At 38.5% G+C, this 14,578-nt stretch overlaps 1 protein-coding gene across 7 annotated transcripts in view; it reads left to right on the top strand.

Moving 5' to 3' along the window:
- The window catches only part of tanc1b (tetratricopeptide repeat, ankyrin repeat and coiled-coil containing 1b), a 317,932-nt gene that overhangs the window by 273,447 nt on the left and 29,907 nt on the right, over positions 1-14,578 (top strand). For all 7 annotated transcript variants that reach the window (XR_012385665.1, XM_068223687.2, XM_021479050.3 and 4 more), the window contains 4 exons: positions 2,292-2,400; positions 4,830-4,952; positions 8,946-9,182; positions 11,633-11,815. Coding sequence is in view for 6 of the 7 variants with exons in the window: in XM_068223687.2 (XP_068079788.2) it covers positions 2,292-2,400; positions 4,830-4,952; positions 8,946-9,182; positions 11,633-11,815 (652 nt within the window). In the remaining variant the exon portion in view is untranslated. The remainder of the gene's footprint in view (positions 1-2,291; positions 2,401-4,829; positions 4,953-8,945; positions 9,183-11,632; positions 11,816-14,578) is intronic.

The raw sequence follows: 14,578 nt of genomic DNA, 5'->3' as shown, positions 1-14,578 counted from the left end.
ATCTGTTAATAAAAAAAAAAGGTTCTCCAGGGTGTCCTGAACCTTTAAAATGAGCTTAGTTTCACTTTAAACACAGCAGTGACTACACAAATCCAATGTGTCTTGAATGATGTTTGATCAACCATAATGCGGACGCAACATTGACTATTACTGGTGCACAAATTGCGATATGGATGCTGAAACGATATATTGTGCGGCCCTAAGCTGCGTCCCAAATGGCACACTAAACACTATGCACTCATGCACTATGTACTTATGCACTTACACACTCAACAGGATAGTGTATGTATGTAGTGGCGTCCCAAATGGCACACTAATGTTTTTTTACTAAGCGGAAATTCATACCGTTTCCTTGATGACGTTTGACGGTCGCCAAATCAGTGAAATTAACGACTGAACTACCAAATAATATCTGCCGTGAATGTAACCGCATTCACCATCGGGAGGCGCTATAATCACTCTCGTAGGAGAATTTTGCGTTCACCATCCAGAATAAAGTTATTCAATATGTGCGTCCGATAGCTCCGCCCCTTCCGCTACGTTAGCAAACCTGCGGTCGTTGAGTGCGTGAAGTGTTCATCATTACACACTTCATTTTAGCGGCTGATTGATTGCATCATCCGGGTAATTAAAGTGCACTTATTATGTTTAGAGTTTTCAGTGTGAACACACTACTTACACTGTTTATACTACAAAATGGCGTAGAATAGTGCATAAGTGTGCGATTTGGGACGCAGCTCTAGACTGCAGTTTTAGCAGTTTGGCTATAATTGGGATTCTGTCTGCTTCCTGTCCGCCTTTTGTGGTCTGTTGGATCTCTGATTGGCCCATCGGTGTCCCATTGATCGGCTGAACTCTCTCCAGGTCCAGACTAGAAATACTGGCTCTGAAACTGAGGGACTTGTAGAAAAGTTCCCTGTTGAAAGAGGGAGAAAAGAAAGCAGTTTAATGGAGAGGAGATGTAGAGCTGATCAAAGCGGCGGCATTCATGCGTGGCCTTTTAATGAAGCTGGGTTAATTAACACCAGCGAGAGCCGGGGAACACTAAAGCCGTCTATTCCTGCCTTCTCCTGTGTTTAACAGGGGCGCCGATCCAGACGGAGCAAACACAGAGCGCTTTCACTGCCTTGCATCAAATGCCGCTTTATACAGAGCTCGCAGGCCATGATTTACCTCAAGAGGAGCTCATTTGATCTCGCAGATTAGGAGATTTGACCTCAAATTAATTTGAGTTGGTTTTGCATTCAAATGTGGCATATTTAGAAAGGCAGAAAGCGACTTGAAAAGGCTCTTGTGTTCAGTACTGCTGTTCTCACAGGAAGGGTTCATTCACACCAAGTGCGTATTTGCTTATAAAAATGTGAGAAGCAGCACTTCAGACTGGTTTGATAAAGCCACTGAGCGCCTGTAAACAGAAACTTGCAAAGAAACTGAAGCCGCCTTTCCACTGCACATGACGTTCGGACACAACTGTTGGAATACGCCCCCTTGTTGCCATCACACAGAATTTTCAGTTTTGTCATGCACCAAATAGGAGAAAAGCTGATTCTCACAGTGTCTGAAAATCCGATTTTATATGACACAACTCTAGAGTCCTATAGGGCAGTGTTTCCCGACCTTGTTCCTAAAGGCACACCAACAGTACATATTTTGGATGTCTCCCTTATCCGATCCATTAATTTCACTTGCAAAGAAACTGAAGCCGACTTTCGACTGCACATGACATTCTGACACGACTGTTGGAATACGCCCCCTTGTGGCAGTCGCACAGAATTTTCAGTTTTGTCATGCACCAAATAGGAGGAAAGCTGATTCTCACATGGCCCGTTTCCACTGAGTGGTACGGTACTGTTCGGTTTTGTACGCTTTTATGGCCGTTTCCCCTGTCAATAAGCGTACCAAACCGTACCACTTTTTCGGCACCCTTTCGAAAGGGTCCCAAAAACGAGAAAGGGTAGAATGGCCATTCTTTTTGGACTGGCAGCTGGCCTGACCGCAGTCAAAATTTGCTCTCTTTGACTTCTCCGTCATCATTTGTTTCACCTTTGCAGGGATGGGTTTTAATGTTGTAACTAATGGTTTGATTCCTTTCCCACGCTAATCGAAATGCATCACATTCACTGCGCAAGCCTGGCCCGACCGGACCCCGTCTAAAATGATAGAAATTAAGCCCGTCGGGTGAAGTCGTGTTCGGGCACAGATCTTCAGCTCTATTTTAGTGTGTTTTAAGGCAGATGAGGAGTGCTGTGGGACATGTATTTACGTGCGTCTGCGTGTGTGTGTGTGTGCAGGAGTGGACACGCACTGATGGCCTTCATGTTGTCGAGGCAGGAGGGGAAGTTAAACAGACAGCAGACGATGGAGTTGGGACATCACATCCTGAAAGCACACATCTTCAAGGTGTCTGTCTGTCTTTCACTCTGAATGTCTGTCTGTCATTCGATCTATCTGTCTGGCTGTCATTCTGTATGTCTGTCATTTTGCATGTCTGTCATTATGTCTGTCTGTCATTCTGTCTGTCCGTCTGCCATTCTATTTGTCTTCCATTCTATTTGTCGTCTGTCTGCCATTCTGTCTGTCTGTCTTGTCTGTTTGTCTGTCTGATCATCTGCCATTCTGTCTGTTTGTCTGTCATTCTGTATGTCTGTCTGGTCATCTGCCATTCTGTCTGTTTGTCTGTCATTCTGTATGTCTGTCTGTCGTTCTGTCTGTTATTCTTTCTTTCTCTCTGTCATTATGTGTGGCTGTCTGTCATTCTATTTGTATGTCTGTCCGTCTGTCCATTTGTCTGTCTTTCTGCCTGTCATTGTTTCCTTTTGCCTGTGATTCTGTCTATCTGTCTTTCTGTATGTCATTATGTATGTCTGTTTGTCAATCTATTTGTCTGTCTATCTGTCTGTCTGTCTGTTTCTGTCATACTGTCTGTATGTCTATCTATCTGTCTGTTATTATGTATGTCTGTCATTCTATTTCTATGTCGTTCTGCCTGTCATTCTTTCTTTCTGTCTGTCAATATGTCTCTGCTATTCTACTTGTTTATCTGTGTTTCTGTCAATCTATTTGTCTGTCTGTCCATCTGTCTGTCATTCTTTCTGTCTGTCATTATGTATTTCTGTCTGTCTGTCATTATATTTGTCTGTCTGTCCATTTGTCTCTGTCTGTCATTCTGTATGTCTGTCTGTCGTTCTAATTGTCTGTCTGTCAGTTTGTCTGTCTGTGATTCTAATTGTCTGTTTGTCTGTCTGTCATTCTGTCTGTCTGTCGTTCTAATTGTCTGTTTGTCTGTCTGCCATTCTGCATGTCTGTCTGTCATTCTATTTCTCTGTCGTTCTGCCTGTCATTGTTTCCTTTTGTCTGTCTGTCTTTATGTATGTCTCTTTGTCATTCTATTTGTCTGTCTGTCTGTTTTTGTCATTCTGTCTGTCTGTTATGTCTTTCTGTTATTATGTCTGTCTGTTATTATGTTTGTCTGTCATTCTATTTGTCTGTCTGTCTGTCTGATCATCTGTCATTCTGTCTGTTTGTCTGTCATTCTGTATGTCTGTTTGTTGTTCTGGCTGTCATAATGTGTGGCTGTCTGTTATTCTATTTGTTTATCTGTCTGTCTGTCATTCTTTCTGTCTCATTATGTATGTATGTATGTATGTATGTATGTCTGTCTGTCGTTCTATTTGTATGTCTGTCTGTCTGTCTCTCTGTCTGTCATTCTATTTGTCTGTCTGTCTGTCTGTCTGTCTTTCTATTTTGGTCTGCTCTGTATTTGTCTGTCTTTCATTCTGTCTGTCATTCTATCTGTCCGTATGTCTGTCATTCAATCTGCCTGTCTGTCTCTCATTCTGTATGCATGTCTCTTTGTCTGTCTTTCTTTTTGGTCTGTTTTTTCGTATTAGTCTGTCTTTCATTCTGTCTATCTGTCATTCTTTTTGATTTTCTGTTTTTTTTTTGTCTGTCGTTCTATGTATCGGTCAATCTGTCTGTCTTTAAGTTGTCCACATGTCTGACTGTCTTTTTGTCTTTGCCTCTGTTTGTCTTTTTTATCAGTCTGTATTGTTGTGTCTGTCTGTCTGTCTGTCTGTCTGTCTGTCTGTCTGTCTGTCTGTCTGTCTGTCTGTCTGTCTGTCTGTCTGTCGTGTTTGTCTCTGAATTTCTCATCGTCCATTCAATCATTTAATTTTGTCATTCTTTCTATCAGCCTGTCTGAACTTCATATCACTCCTCTCTCTTATCGGTATTAGACTTATATGACGGACTTGAAACACATATCACTTTTAAAATGCAAACATCTTGTATATCTTGTTTTGTAAAGTAATGTTAAAATTAAATATAAAGTTTTTTTAGATCAGTCTGTTAGTCTTAAAGATATCCATAAGCTAGTGTGCTCTAAAACAGTGACAGAATTTGCATTTAGAAGATATAAACCTGATATAGACATCCAAATTTTGTCATTTACGCCTAAATTGATTAATAATTGTTTTAACATCTTGATATACTTGAGTTTCTCAACAAATCTTCTGACCAATCAAATGCTCTCTAGTGTCTGACATGCCACGCCCACTTCAACACACTTCTCATTTGCTTTTCATTTGATGAGCTTGAGTTCAGTCACCCTTACTGGCAGAGCTGTGATAACAAAACAAAATGCTATTGGCTTTTTTAAAGGGGAGGAGCTAATATATGCCCCACCCTCTCTTCATGTTTCAGTTGAGATTATGTCAGACATCGATTAAAAAAAATAAACATTTCAAAGGACTTCACGGGACCTTCAAATGCATAAATGTTTATCTCTCTGTATGTGTTTGACGGAGTGTGCTTATCCATCTCTTTTGAAGGGTTTGAGTAAGAAGACCGGCGTGTCGTCTAGTGTTCTGCAGGCCTTGTGGATCAGCTGCAGCACTGATGGTCTTTCTGCTGCTTTAGCCTCCCTGAGAAACCTCTACACACCCAACGTCAAGGTTAGCACACACTGTTTGCTTCTGCAGTCTTTGGTGTGGATGTTTTTCCCAATCATTTTCTCCATTGTGTGTGTTTTTTTAAGCCGTTCACCTGTATGCAGCCTTCATCTTCATGTAATAGCTGCTGTCAGTGTGACTCACTAGCTCTGTTTCCATCCAAGGTTGCAAATGTACTTGATGGGCATAATTAGGATATCACAGTAAACATCCGTAGTCTTGTTTGTTTAAGAGAATAATAATCGTCACTTCCTGGGAAACTACTATTGCAATATATAAATACAAAATCCTAATTCTATTTAATTCCATTCATTCATTCATTTCATTATTATTTCATTTCTATATAATTTCATTTTATTGTCATTTCATTTCAGCTCAATACATAATTACAAACTTGTCTTTTTAATGAATTCATTTTTTTCATGTCATTTCAGCTTAATTCTTTATTACAAAAATGCCATTTTCATTCATTCACCTTTTCATTCATTCTTTATTTTCTTTTAAATTTTGTCATTTCTTTTTAGCCAACATATAATTGCAGAAATTCAATTTCCATTCATTTATTCATTCATTCATTTTATTAATTAATTTATTCATTTAATTTATTATTTAATTTAATTATCATTTTATTTTATTGTAATTTCATTTTAGCTCAACAATGTCATATTCATTTAGTCATTCCATTATTATTTCATTTAATTTTTGCCAATATACAATACAAAAATACAATTTTCATTAATTGATTGATTCATTGATTTATTATTTCATTTAATTTAGTCATTTCATTTTAGCCAATATACAATTACAAAAATGTGATTTCCATTAATTCATTTATTTTTTTGCTGTTATTTAATTTTAGATCAATATATAATTACAAAATGCAATTTTCATCCATTCATTCGGTCATTTCAGTTTCATTAATTCATTCATTCATTTTTTTATTTTATTGAAATTTCATTTTAGCTCAATATTTACTTTAAAAATGCAATTTCCATTAATTCATTCTTTCATTCATCCATTCATTCACTTCATTATTCTTGAATCTTATTGTCATTTCGTTTTAGATCAAGATATAATTAAAAATTGTAATTTTATTAATTTATTCAGTCATTTCAATTTCCATTCATTCATTCATTCATTCATTCATGCATTCTTTCATCCATTCATTCACTTCATTATACTTTAATCTTATTGTCATTTTATTTTAGATCAAGATATAATTAAAAAATGTAATTTTATTCATTTATTCAGTCTTTTTAATTTCCATTCATTCATTCATTCCATTATTTAATTGTATTGTCATTTCATTTTAGCTGAATATATAATTACAAAAAGTTTATTTTCATTCAGTCATTTCAATTTCATTCATTATGCCCCCGGTAAATATCCGGAAAATTTACAGAACGACTTTACCAGTAAACTCAACGGAACTTAGGGAATTTTTAAAATTCATTCATTCATTAATTCATTCATTCATTTATTCATTCATTCATTCATCTATTTATTCCTTCATTTATTTATTATTGTTTAATTTCATTAGTTCAGTTGAATGTATTTTTATTTTAGCTCAATACATAATTATAAAATGTCATTTGCATTCATTCATTTCATTATTAATTAATTTCATCATTTCATTTTATTTTCATTTAATTTCTGCTCAATATTTATTTACAAAAATGTCATTTGCATTTATTCATTCATTCATTATTATTTTATTTTAATGGAATTTCATTTTAGTTTAATCTATATTGACAAAAATGCAATTTCCATAACTTTCTTTCCTTCATTCCTTTAATTTCATTATCAATTCATGTTATTGTTATTTCATAAACTACACAATTATACGATACATAAAAAGAAAACAAGAATAGATTTGTAAAATAATTAAGTAATTAGGTAAATGAATCAATAAATAAAATTAATAAGCGACCCTTGATGAATAGACTAAACCGAAGGAAAATGAATGCATTAAGTAAAATTAATTAATTTAATATATAAAAAAATAATTGTAATGATGATAATAATAATAATAATAATAATAATAATAATAATAAATAATAATAATAATATATCTTTGTAGAACAGTATAAAGAGAAAATTTTTGAAATTAAAGAAAAGATTAAAGAAAAAAGCTTTCTCAGTCTCTCCATCTCTCTCTTCTTCAAGGTGGTGTCTAAATCTCCTCGTGTGGTTTTAGTAAATAAAACAAATCAGATTTGCAGGCGTTTGCCGTGCAGCCTCTGGGGTCGTGCGTTCGCTGCTGATTAAACGTTTGTTATTCATCCGCTTCTCAAAGGCAGAATCCAGGCTGATTAATGACTGCGACTCAATGTGCTGGAGCTCTTAATGAAGCTGTGCATTGTGATCAGCATGCTTTTCCAATCAGCACTTTGTTCTCGCTGAACTTTAAGCACAGGACGAGGTATTGTTTCACGCAGAAATTACAAGCAGCGCTGAAAATCACTCTGCATTTCAGAGATGACTCGAAGGAGAAGTCTGATGTTTCAGAGAGCAGCTGTCAAACATATGCATCTAAACCAGCCCCGGTCCAACAATCATATATATACAGCTGAAGTCTGAATTATTAGCCCTCCTGTATATCTTTTTCCACAATTTATGTTTAACGGAGAGCAGATTTCTATAACACATTTCTAAATATAATAATTTAATAACTCATCTCTAATAACTGATTTATTTTATCTTTGCCATGATGACAGTAAATAGACTAGATATAGACTAGATATTCTTCAAGACACTCCTATACAGCTTAAAGTGACATTTAAAGGCTTAACTAGGTTAATTAGGTTAACTAGGCAGGTTAGGGTAATTAGGCAAGTTATTGTATAACAATGGTTTGTTATAATAATATTGTAGGGATGGTATACAGTGTCAGATGAAGAAGAGCCGAGTCGGAGATTTAAATAAATAAATGAAGTTTACTGAAGATAGTTTGCAGTTTCATGAGCAGAAGCCAGCTTCAACACTCGCAATGAGTTCCTAGGCCGCACTGCTTACAATCACCAATCAATAACAATTATACTCTTACATAACGTCATTAACTGCGTCATACACATAGGTGTTCTAATCTGATTGCTTAAAACACAGATTCACTGAATCACTTTAAAAGAATTAACCGTAAAATAGCAAAATCACATTTTAGACAACATTAGGGAGAATCATCTGAATCATCTTTTGAACTGCATCCCAATCATCACAAATATTGCAGAAGACCTATAAGAACCCGCATAGACTCTCACAGAAATTAGTCAAGTTTGGTGCTGCCCATTACATTACACACCAAAGGAGAGGGCAAATTCTTCAGCAGGATAGCGCTCCTTCTCATGCTTCAGCCTCCACATCAAAGCTCCTGAAAGCAAAGAAGGTCAAGGTGCTCCAGGATTGACCAGCCCAGTCACCAGACATGAACATTATTGAGCATGTTTGGGGTAAGATGGAGGAGGAGGCATTGAAGATGAATCTAAAGGATCTTGATGAACTCTGGGAGTCCTGCAGGAATGCTTTCTTCACCAGTTCAGATGACTTTATTAATCAGTGATTTGAGTCATGTCAGAGATGTATGGATGCAGTCCTCCAAGCTCATGATGGAGTCAGACACAATATTCATTCTGTCTCCACTGCAGCAGGACTTTATATTCTATACTGGACATTATTTTAGAAGCAAAGTCAGAGCTTATTGTCCTAATTAAATCATTCAAAATTAATGCATGATCCTATTTTATTGTGGTGAAATAAGCGTAATCAAGAGACCTTTGCGTCTTATATAGGTCACCACTGAGACCAAATGATCAACTAGAAGTCATGTTATTATTTGCTGTTCCTAAAACTTGGAAAGGTGACAAGACTTTTGTCAGGTAGTGTAGTTTTATACTGTATATGGATGGATGTAGAAATATATTTATAGAAATGCATTATTTCCTTTACATTTAACCCTATAAACTAATGTTGATTTTTTTCTATGTGTGTGTGTTCGCGCAGGTGAGTCGTCTGCTGATGCTGGGAGGAGCCAATGTGAACTACCGTACAGAAGTGCTGAATAACGGGCCGGTGCTGTGCGTTCAGTCCCACCTCGGGCATCAGGAGATGGTGGCTCTGTTGCTGGAGTTTGGAGCAAATGTGGACGTGCTGTCAGAAAACGGCATGAGCGCTCTTTGTTACGCTGCAGCCGCTGGTCATCTGGAGCTGATCAGTCTGCTCTGCAAAAGAGGAGCCAAGGTCAGCCACTAAAATCACTCAAATACTGTCAGTTTTTGTTACCCAAATCTAAATATATCACTATACTGTCACATGACCGTCAATGAAAAGTTTGTGAATGACATGTCAGAGGTGGCTGTTGCTTGAGAATCTGTATCCAGGATCATCTGTTTGCCTGCATAGTGTGAGAAATGAACTGCAGTTGAACTTGTCTCAAAATTAAAGGGCCATTTTTTGTAATAATATGCAAAAGGTACACAAATTAGGATCACATACAAATGGAAGAAAAAGAGAGGAAAAAAACAACAACAAAGAACTGATGGAAAAAAAACAAGGCAGGTGTGCGTACGTGCATGTGTGCGCATGTAAAGGTAACTTTTGGGATGCCATGTTGAGCCTTGTTGCACTGAAAATATAATATTTTGTACTTATTCCCTTTTATCTTTTTAGATATTAATCTGAATTGAATCGCTCGGTTCGCAATGCGTACCGAACCGAAAGTCTCATACCGAACAGTTCAATACGAATACGCGTATGGTTACGCCCTTAATACATATATATATATATATATATATTAGCGCTGTCAAAATTAGTGCGTTAACGCATGCGATTATTTTAAATAATTAACACGTTAAAATAAATTAACGCAATTAACGCAGATGCAGGTTTTTTTTTTACTTCCTGTTGTGGTGGACGTGTGTTTAACATGCAAGAAATGTGGATAAGACCAAGGAAGCACTTTTTGAAGGCAAGTTTCAGTATAAAACAATTAGTCGCATCACCAGGCTCTCCAAAGTTTCATGCAATTTCGGTTGTTTCATTTCTAACTTTCGACTTCTGTTGTAAGTTAATACCGCATGGCGAACAGAAAGAAAATCCTCCGCATTTCGTGACTCAGTGTTCCTTTAAGGTAATAAAATCACTGCTTAGGCTACATGGTAGACTTTTATTAAGAGTTTAATCTTAATCATATTAAAATCAGAGTATTGGTGTCTTATGTAAATGTACTCAGAAAGTCTCTGGTGAAGTCGCGAGCTGTCAAAGACAGGGCATTACTTTGCCTTTCAGCATGAGCCCTCCAAGTTTAGCATGTTTTCTCATTATAAATGCAACGAAAGCGTATGCTTCGCGTTGTTGTGTCAGAATCCTTGTGAAATACAGTAATACTTTAGGACGCTTAGTTTAAGCAAATTTGATGAACGTGATCATGCGTGTTGAATCTGAGGGGAGTCGCTCCAGTATGGAAGGCCGTTGGGGCCAAAACGTCTGCAGTGTTTGTGTGTGTGTCTGTGTGTGTGTCTGTGTCAGGCCCATTGAGGGGTGTCAGGGGTGGAGTGAGCGACGTATCTGAGTAGGAGCGTGTGCGCGAGACGTACCTGAAGGACGGTGGGGGTGAGTTGCGCGCGACATAGGCTACCTGAAGAGCTAGGAGGGATGCGTTGGAGAGGGGTGTGCAATGTATATAACGACCGGTTTGCGAGAGATTCTCATTCATTTGCGGGCATTTGGGAGTCTCTGTGCACTTGCGGGATACTCCTAGTCTTAGCAACTGGATGAATGTAAAGGAGGATTACGCTAAATTGTTTCTACTCTATAATTAATGTTCTCAACTCACAGCAATAAAACTTTACAATGAGTGCAACAGTTTGTATTCTATAGTTTATTATTATAATTTTTCTTTTTCCATATCTGCAATTTTAATTTTAATAAACAATTATATTTTGAATTTAAATAGTTTTTGTCTTGCGTTTACATTAATTTTACATTTTTTTTAGAAGTTTCAGTATTTTAAATGCGATTAATCGCGATAAATTTTTTTAAAAAGGTGCGATTAATAAATTTTTTTAATCGATTGACAGCACTAATATATATATATATATATATATATATATATATATATATATATATATATATATATATAGACAACATGTATAACAATAGAATGTTGCCACAGCGGAATGAACCGCCAACTATTATGGCATGTTTTACACAACGGATACCTTTCCAGTCGTAACCCAGTACTATGGGCAATTCAGTTTATTCAATTCGCTTATAGCGCATGTCTTTGTACTGTGGGGGAAACCGGAGCATCCGGAGGAAACATGCAAACTCAAACCAGCAACCTTCTTGCTGTGAGGCCACAGTGTTAACCACTGAGCCACCGTGTTGCTACGAACTATGTACTATAAGATGTAAAACAGGATCATAAAAGTAACATTCAGAAAGCAGCTCATGTAATCACCTTGATCATAGTATTGTCTCATTCAGATTAAGGCAAATCATTCGATTACTGACGTCCATGTGAAGGTAGTCAGTGATTGAGTCAGATATGGCATCAGTTGTCATGCACTAGGACACACTAGAAGAAGAAACGATTGAATCTTACAGGCTCTCACTGTGTGTGTGTGTGTGTGTGTGTGCGTGTGCGTGTGTGTGTGTGTGTGTGCGTGTGTGTGTGTGTGTTGTGTCAGGTGGATCATGTGGATAAGAGCGGTCAGTGTGCGCTGGTTCATGCGGCTCTGCGGGGTCATTCAGAGGTCATCGAGTGTCTGCTGGAGCTGCACTGGAGCTCTGAGAGTCAGCAGGAGCACAGTCTGAAGAGCAGGGCCCTGCAGCAGGCACTCATCGCTGCCTGCAGTATGGGACACATTCATGTAAGTCAACACACACAGACACATACTTAATGAAACACACTCAGGCTACGTTCACACCGCGAGGCTTAAGCCTGGTTTAAACTTCTGCGTCAAGTAACCAGCGTAACCCACGGCGCATGCAACGCGCGTAGCTGTGCGTTTATACTTCTGCGCGCTGTCTCTGTTGGTCGGCATTAACACTTCCGAAACGCTAGTTGGCAGTGAGGTGTAAATGTTCCTCTGTGTCGAGTGTCTTTGCTGGTGTTTTGCTTTTCCTGAACACTTCCGGGATGTACAAGTTACTCAAACTCGCTCATTTTGAGGCAGGAACCGGCGGCCGTGCAACAACTTTAACTATGAGGTAAACACAAAACAAAACTTTCCATCCGGAGCTCCTTCACGGGACTCCACACTTGTAAACAATCGCTCCATCAGGCTCGCACCATTCGTGCAGCTCTCGGCCCCGCCCAGACTCGTCAGCGCTACCAATCCGCCCAATCACAGAGCTTGCACTACGCGTCGTTACGACGTGTAGTTACATTTTTTGAGAGGTGCACGTCAGCGACGCCGACGGCCATGGTGTAGGGCTATGCATCAACGCGCAGGCTGCACCGTAGCATACGCATGCGCTTGACGCAGAAGTATAAATCAGCCTTAAGTGCTCAAATGTGATTTTTTTTTTCTCAGATCTGCTGTTATAGATGTGGTCAATATCAGATTTGCAGTTTGAACAGATCACAGTCCTAAACTGACCCGCATGCGCAAAAGTACAATTACGGACAGCATACAATGGCTAATTATGCGCACAATGTGTGTTCTATATAAAGTAAGCTTGTTGTCTGATAATGCTTATATGATTATTGCCCTTTTCACAGACAACCGTGGTGAATTTCATGAACTGTAAAGGGTGTTCTGCTACTACTAATGTGTATTTCGGCATTTGAAATCTAATTTGTCACTTGTGATTGAACACATTGATCATTTGTGATGTTTGAAAACTATGGTGCGTGTCTTTCTGACCACCAGTGTAGTGAACTCATCATAGGTTAATGAGCAGTCACAGACTGAACTGGGAAGGTGGAGTTGGTTTATCTCTGTTTGTAGAGTCTTTTCATTTTACTTCGTTATAAACATCAGGCACGTGCGGAAGGAGGGTTAGGGTGCTCCAGCAGTTCCCCCCTAAAATGAAAGTGCCCCCTCCTTTGCGCATGGCTCCCCTATCCTCAACATCCTCGAAGCTTAGGTTAGGTTAAACTTTATTTGTCCCCGAGAAGAAATTTGTCTTGGGCAAAAAAGGTGCTAGAACATTGTCTAAACAGACAGTAAAAATAACTTGTTTTATTTAAAAATAAATAAAACAAAACAATTAAGAACAAACAGTTAAGAACATACATTCTTAGCTCTTCAGCTTCGCGATTAACCCGTTGTCCAATCGTAACCAGATTGGTTAATGCCGAGTTCAGACTGCATGATTTTCAAATCCATCCTACAGTGTAAACACAGCACAGACTGAACGCTAGCCCAGATGGTCATGCAGTGTGAAAACATCCTTGACGCGACTACTTTAAAAATCATGCAGTCAGCACAACAAGCACCAATTCTGCCTTCAAAATCTTTTTAAACATGAACAACCAACTCTCTGTGGTACAGTAATCACCCTGTGTGCCCTTCTACTGTGCTGTGACGAGTAAATGCTGTTTGCAGCACAGAATGATGACGCATGTCGCGCAAAGATTATGTAGTCGCATGAAATCCGACATAACCGTTCACACTGCGGTCGCATTGCTGAACATCAGTTGCCTTATGTATCAATGCTGCGTACGCATAAAAACTTTGCGTACGCCAGATTTCACGCTCACGTTTGGATTTACTAACAATGAAATGAGCGTGAGAATGTGCATTAGTCTACGCCAACCTCATGTCTGGCGTACGCACATTTCTTATGTGTGTTTGTTTTATTTCCATTGGCGACTCCTAGAGGCAATTATGTTAAGTTGCACACTACAAAGTATCTTTGAGCCGGGCAGCTGTATAGGACGAGATCATCCGCATGTCTAGCAGGTATATAAGGTTTCCACACCATGCAGTTGACCAGCCAAACATTAAAGCGTAACTTGCAGCAATCGCCGGTTTTCCCAATGTAATCGGAGCGATCGACCGCACGCACATTGCTATGAAGGCATCATCTGAAGACATGAATCAGAAAGATTTCCATTCAATAAATGTGCAAATGATATGTGATTCTCAAATGCGCTTAACATAATACACACACTTATTGATTCCTACTTGTCTTCCTCGTGATGAAGAGTAGGCAAAATCTGTATATGTAGTGGGGGAAAGAAGAATGAGTTCATCAGATGCTGGATTCGAACCAAGTTCATGATCGAACGTGTCAAAACATGTTGCCATACGCTTTACGAGCTACGCCACTCACGCTGCTGTCTGCAGCTCTCTTTAGTTTTGTTGTCTCTGTCAATCAAACGGTGATGGGCGGGAATCACTCAACTAGCTTATTCCAACGAGGTGTGCTATTTGAACTTGCCTAAATAGACACTCCAACATTATACACCTTTACATCAAACTATTTCTTTTTTAATTCGCTCACAGTGCGATGTTCACACCCCACTGCGTTAACCGCGTCAGCTAAACTCTCCCACTCTATTTTTTTCTTTTGTTATTAATTCCGGAGGACAAACTTGCAAATAACACAGTTCTTCTCCAGTCTACCTCTGATAGGAGCACTTCCAATTCACATTCTGTTCATTGCTGCTTTTTCGTTTGGTT

Source organism: Danio rerio, chromosome 9, assembly GCF_049306965.1.
Source record: "Danio rerio strain Tuebingen ecotype United States chromosome 9, GRCz12tu, whole genome shotgun sequence".
Taxonomy (NCBI): Eukaryota; Metazoa; Chordata; class Actinopteri; order Cypriniformes; family Danionidae; genus Danio; species Danio rerio.
This window is presented reverse-complemented; position numbering and strand designations above follow the sequence as displayed.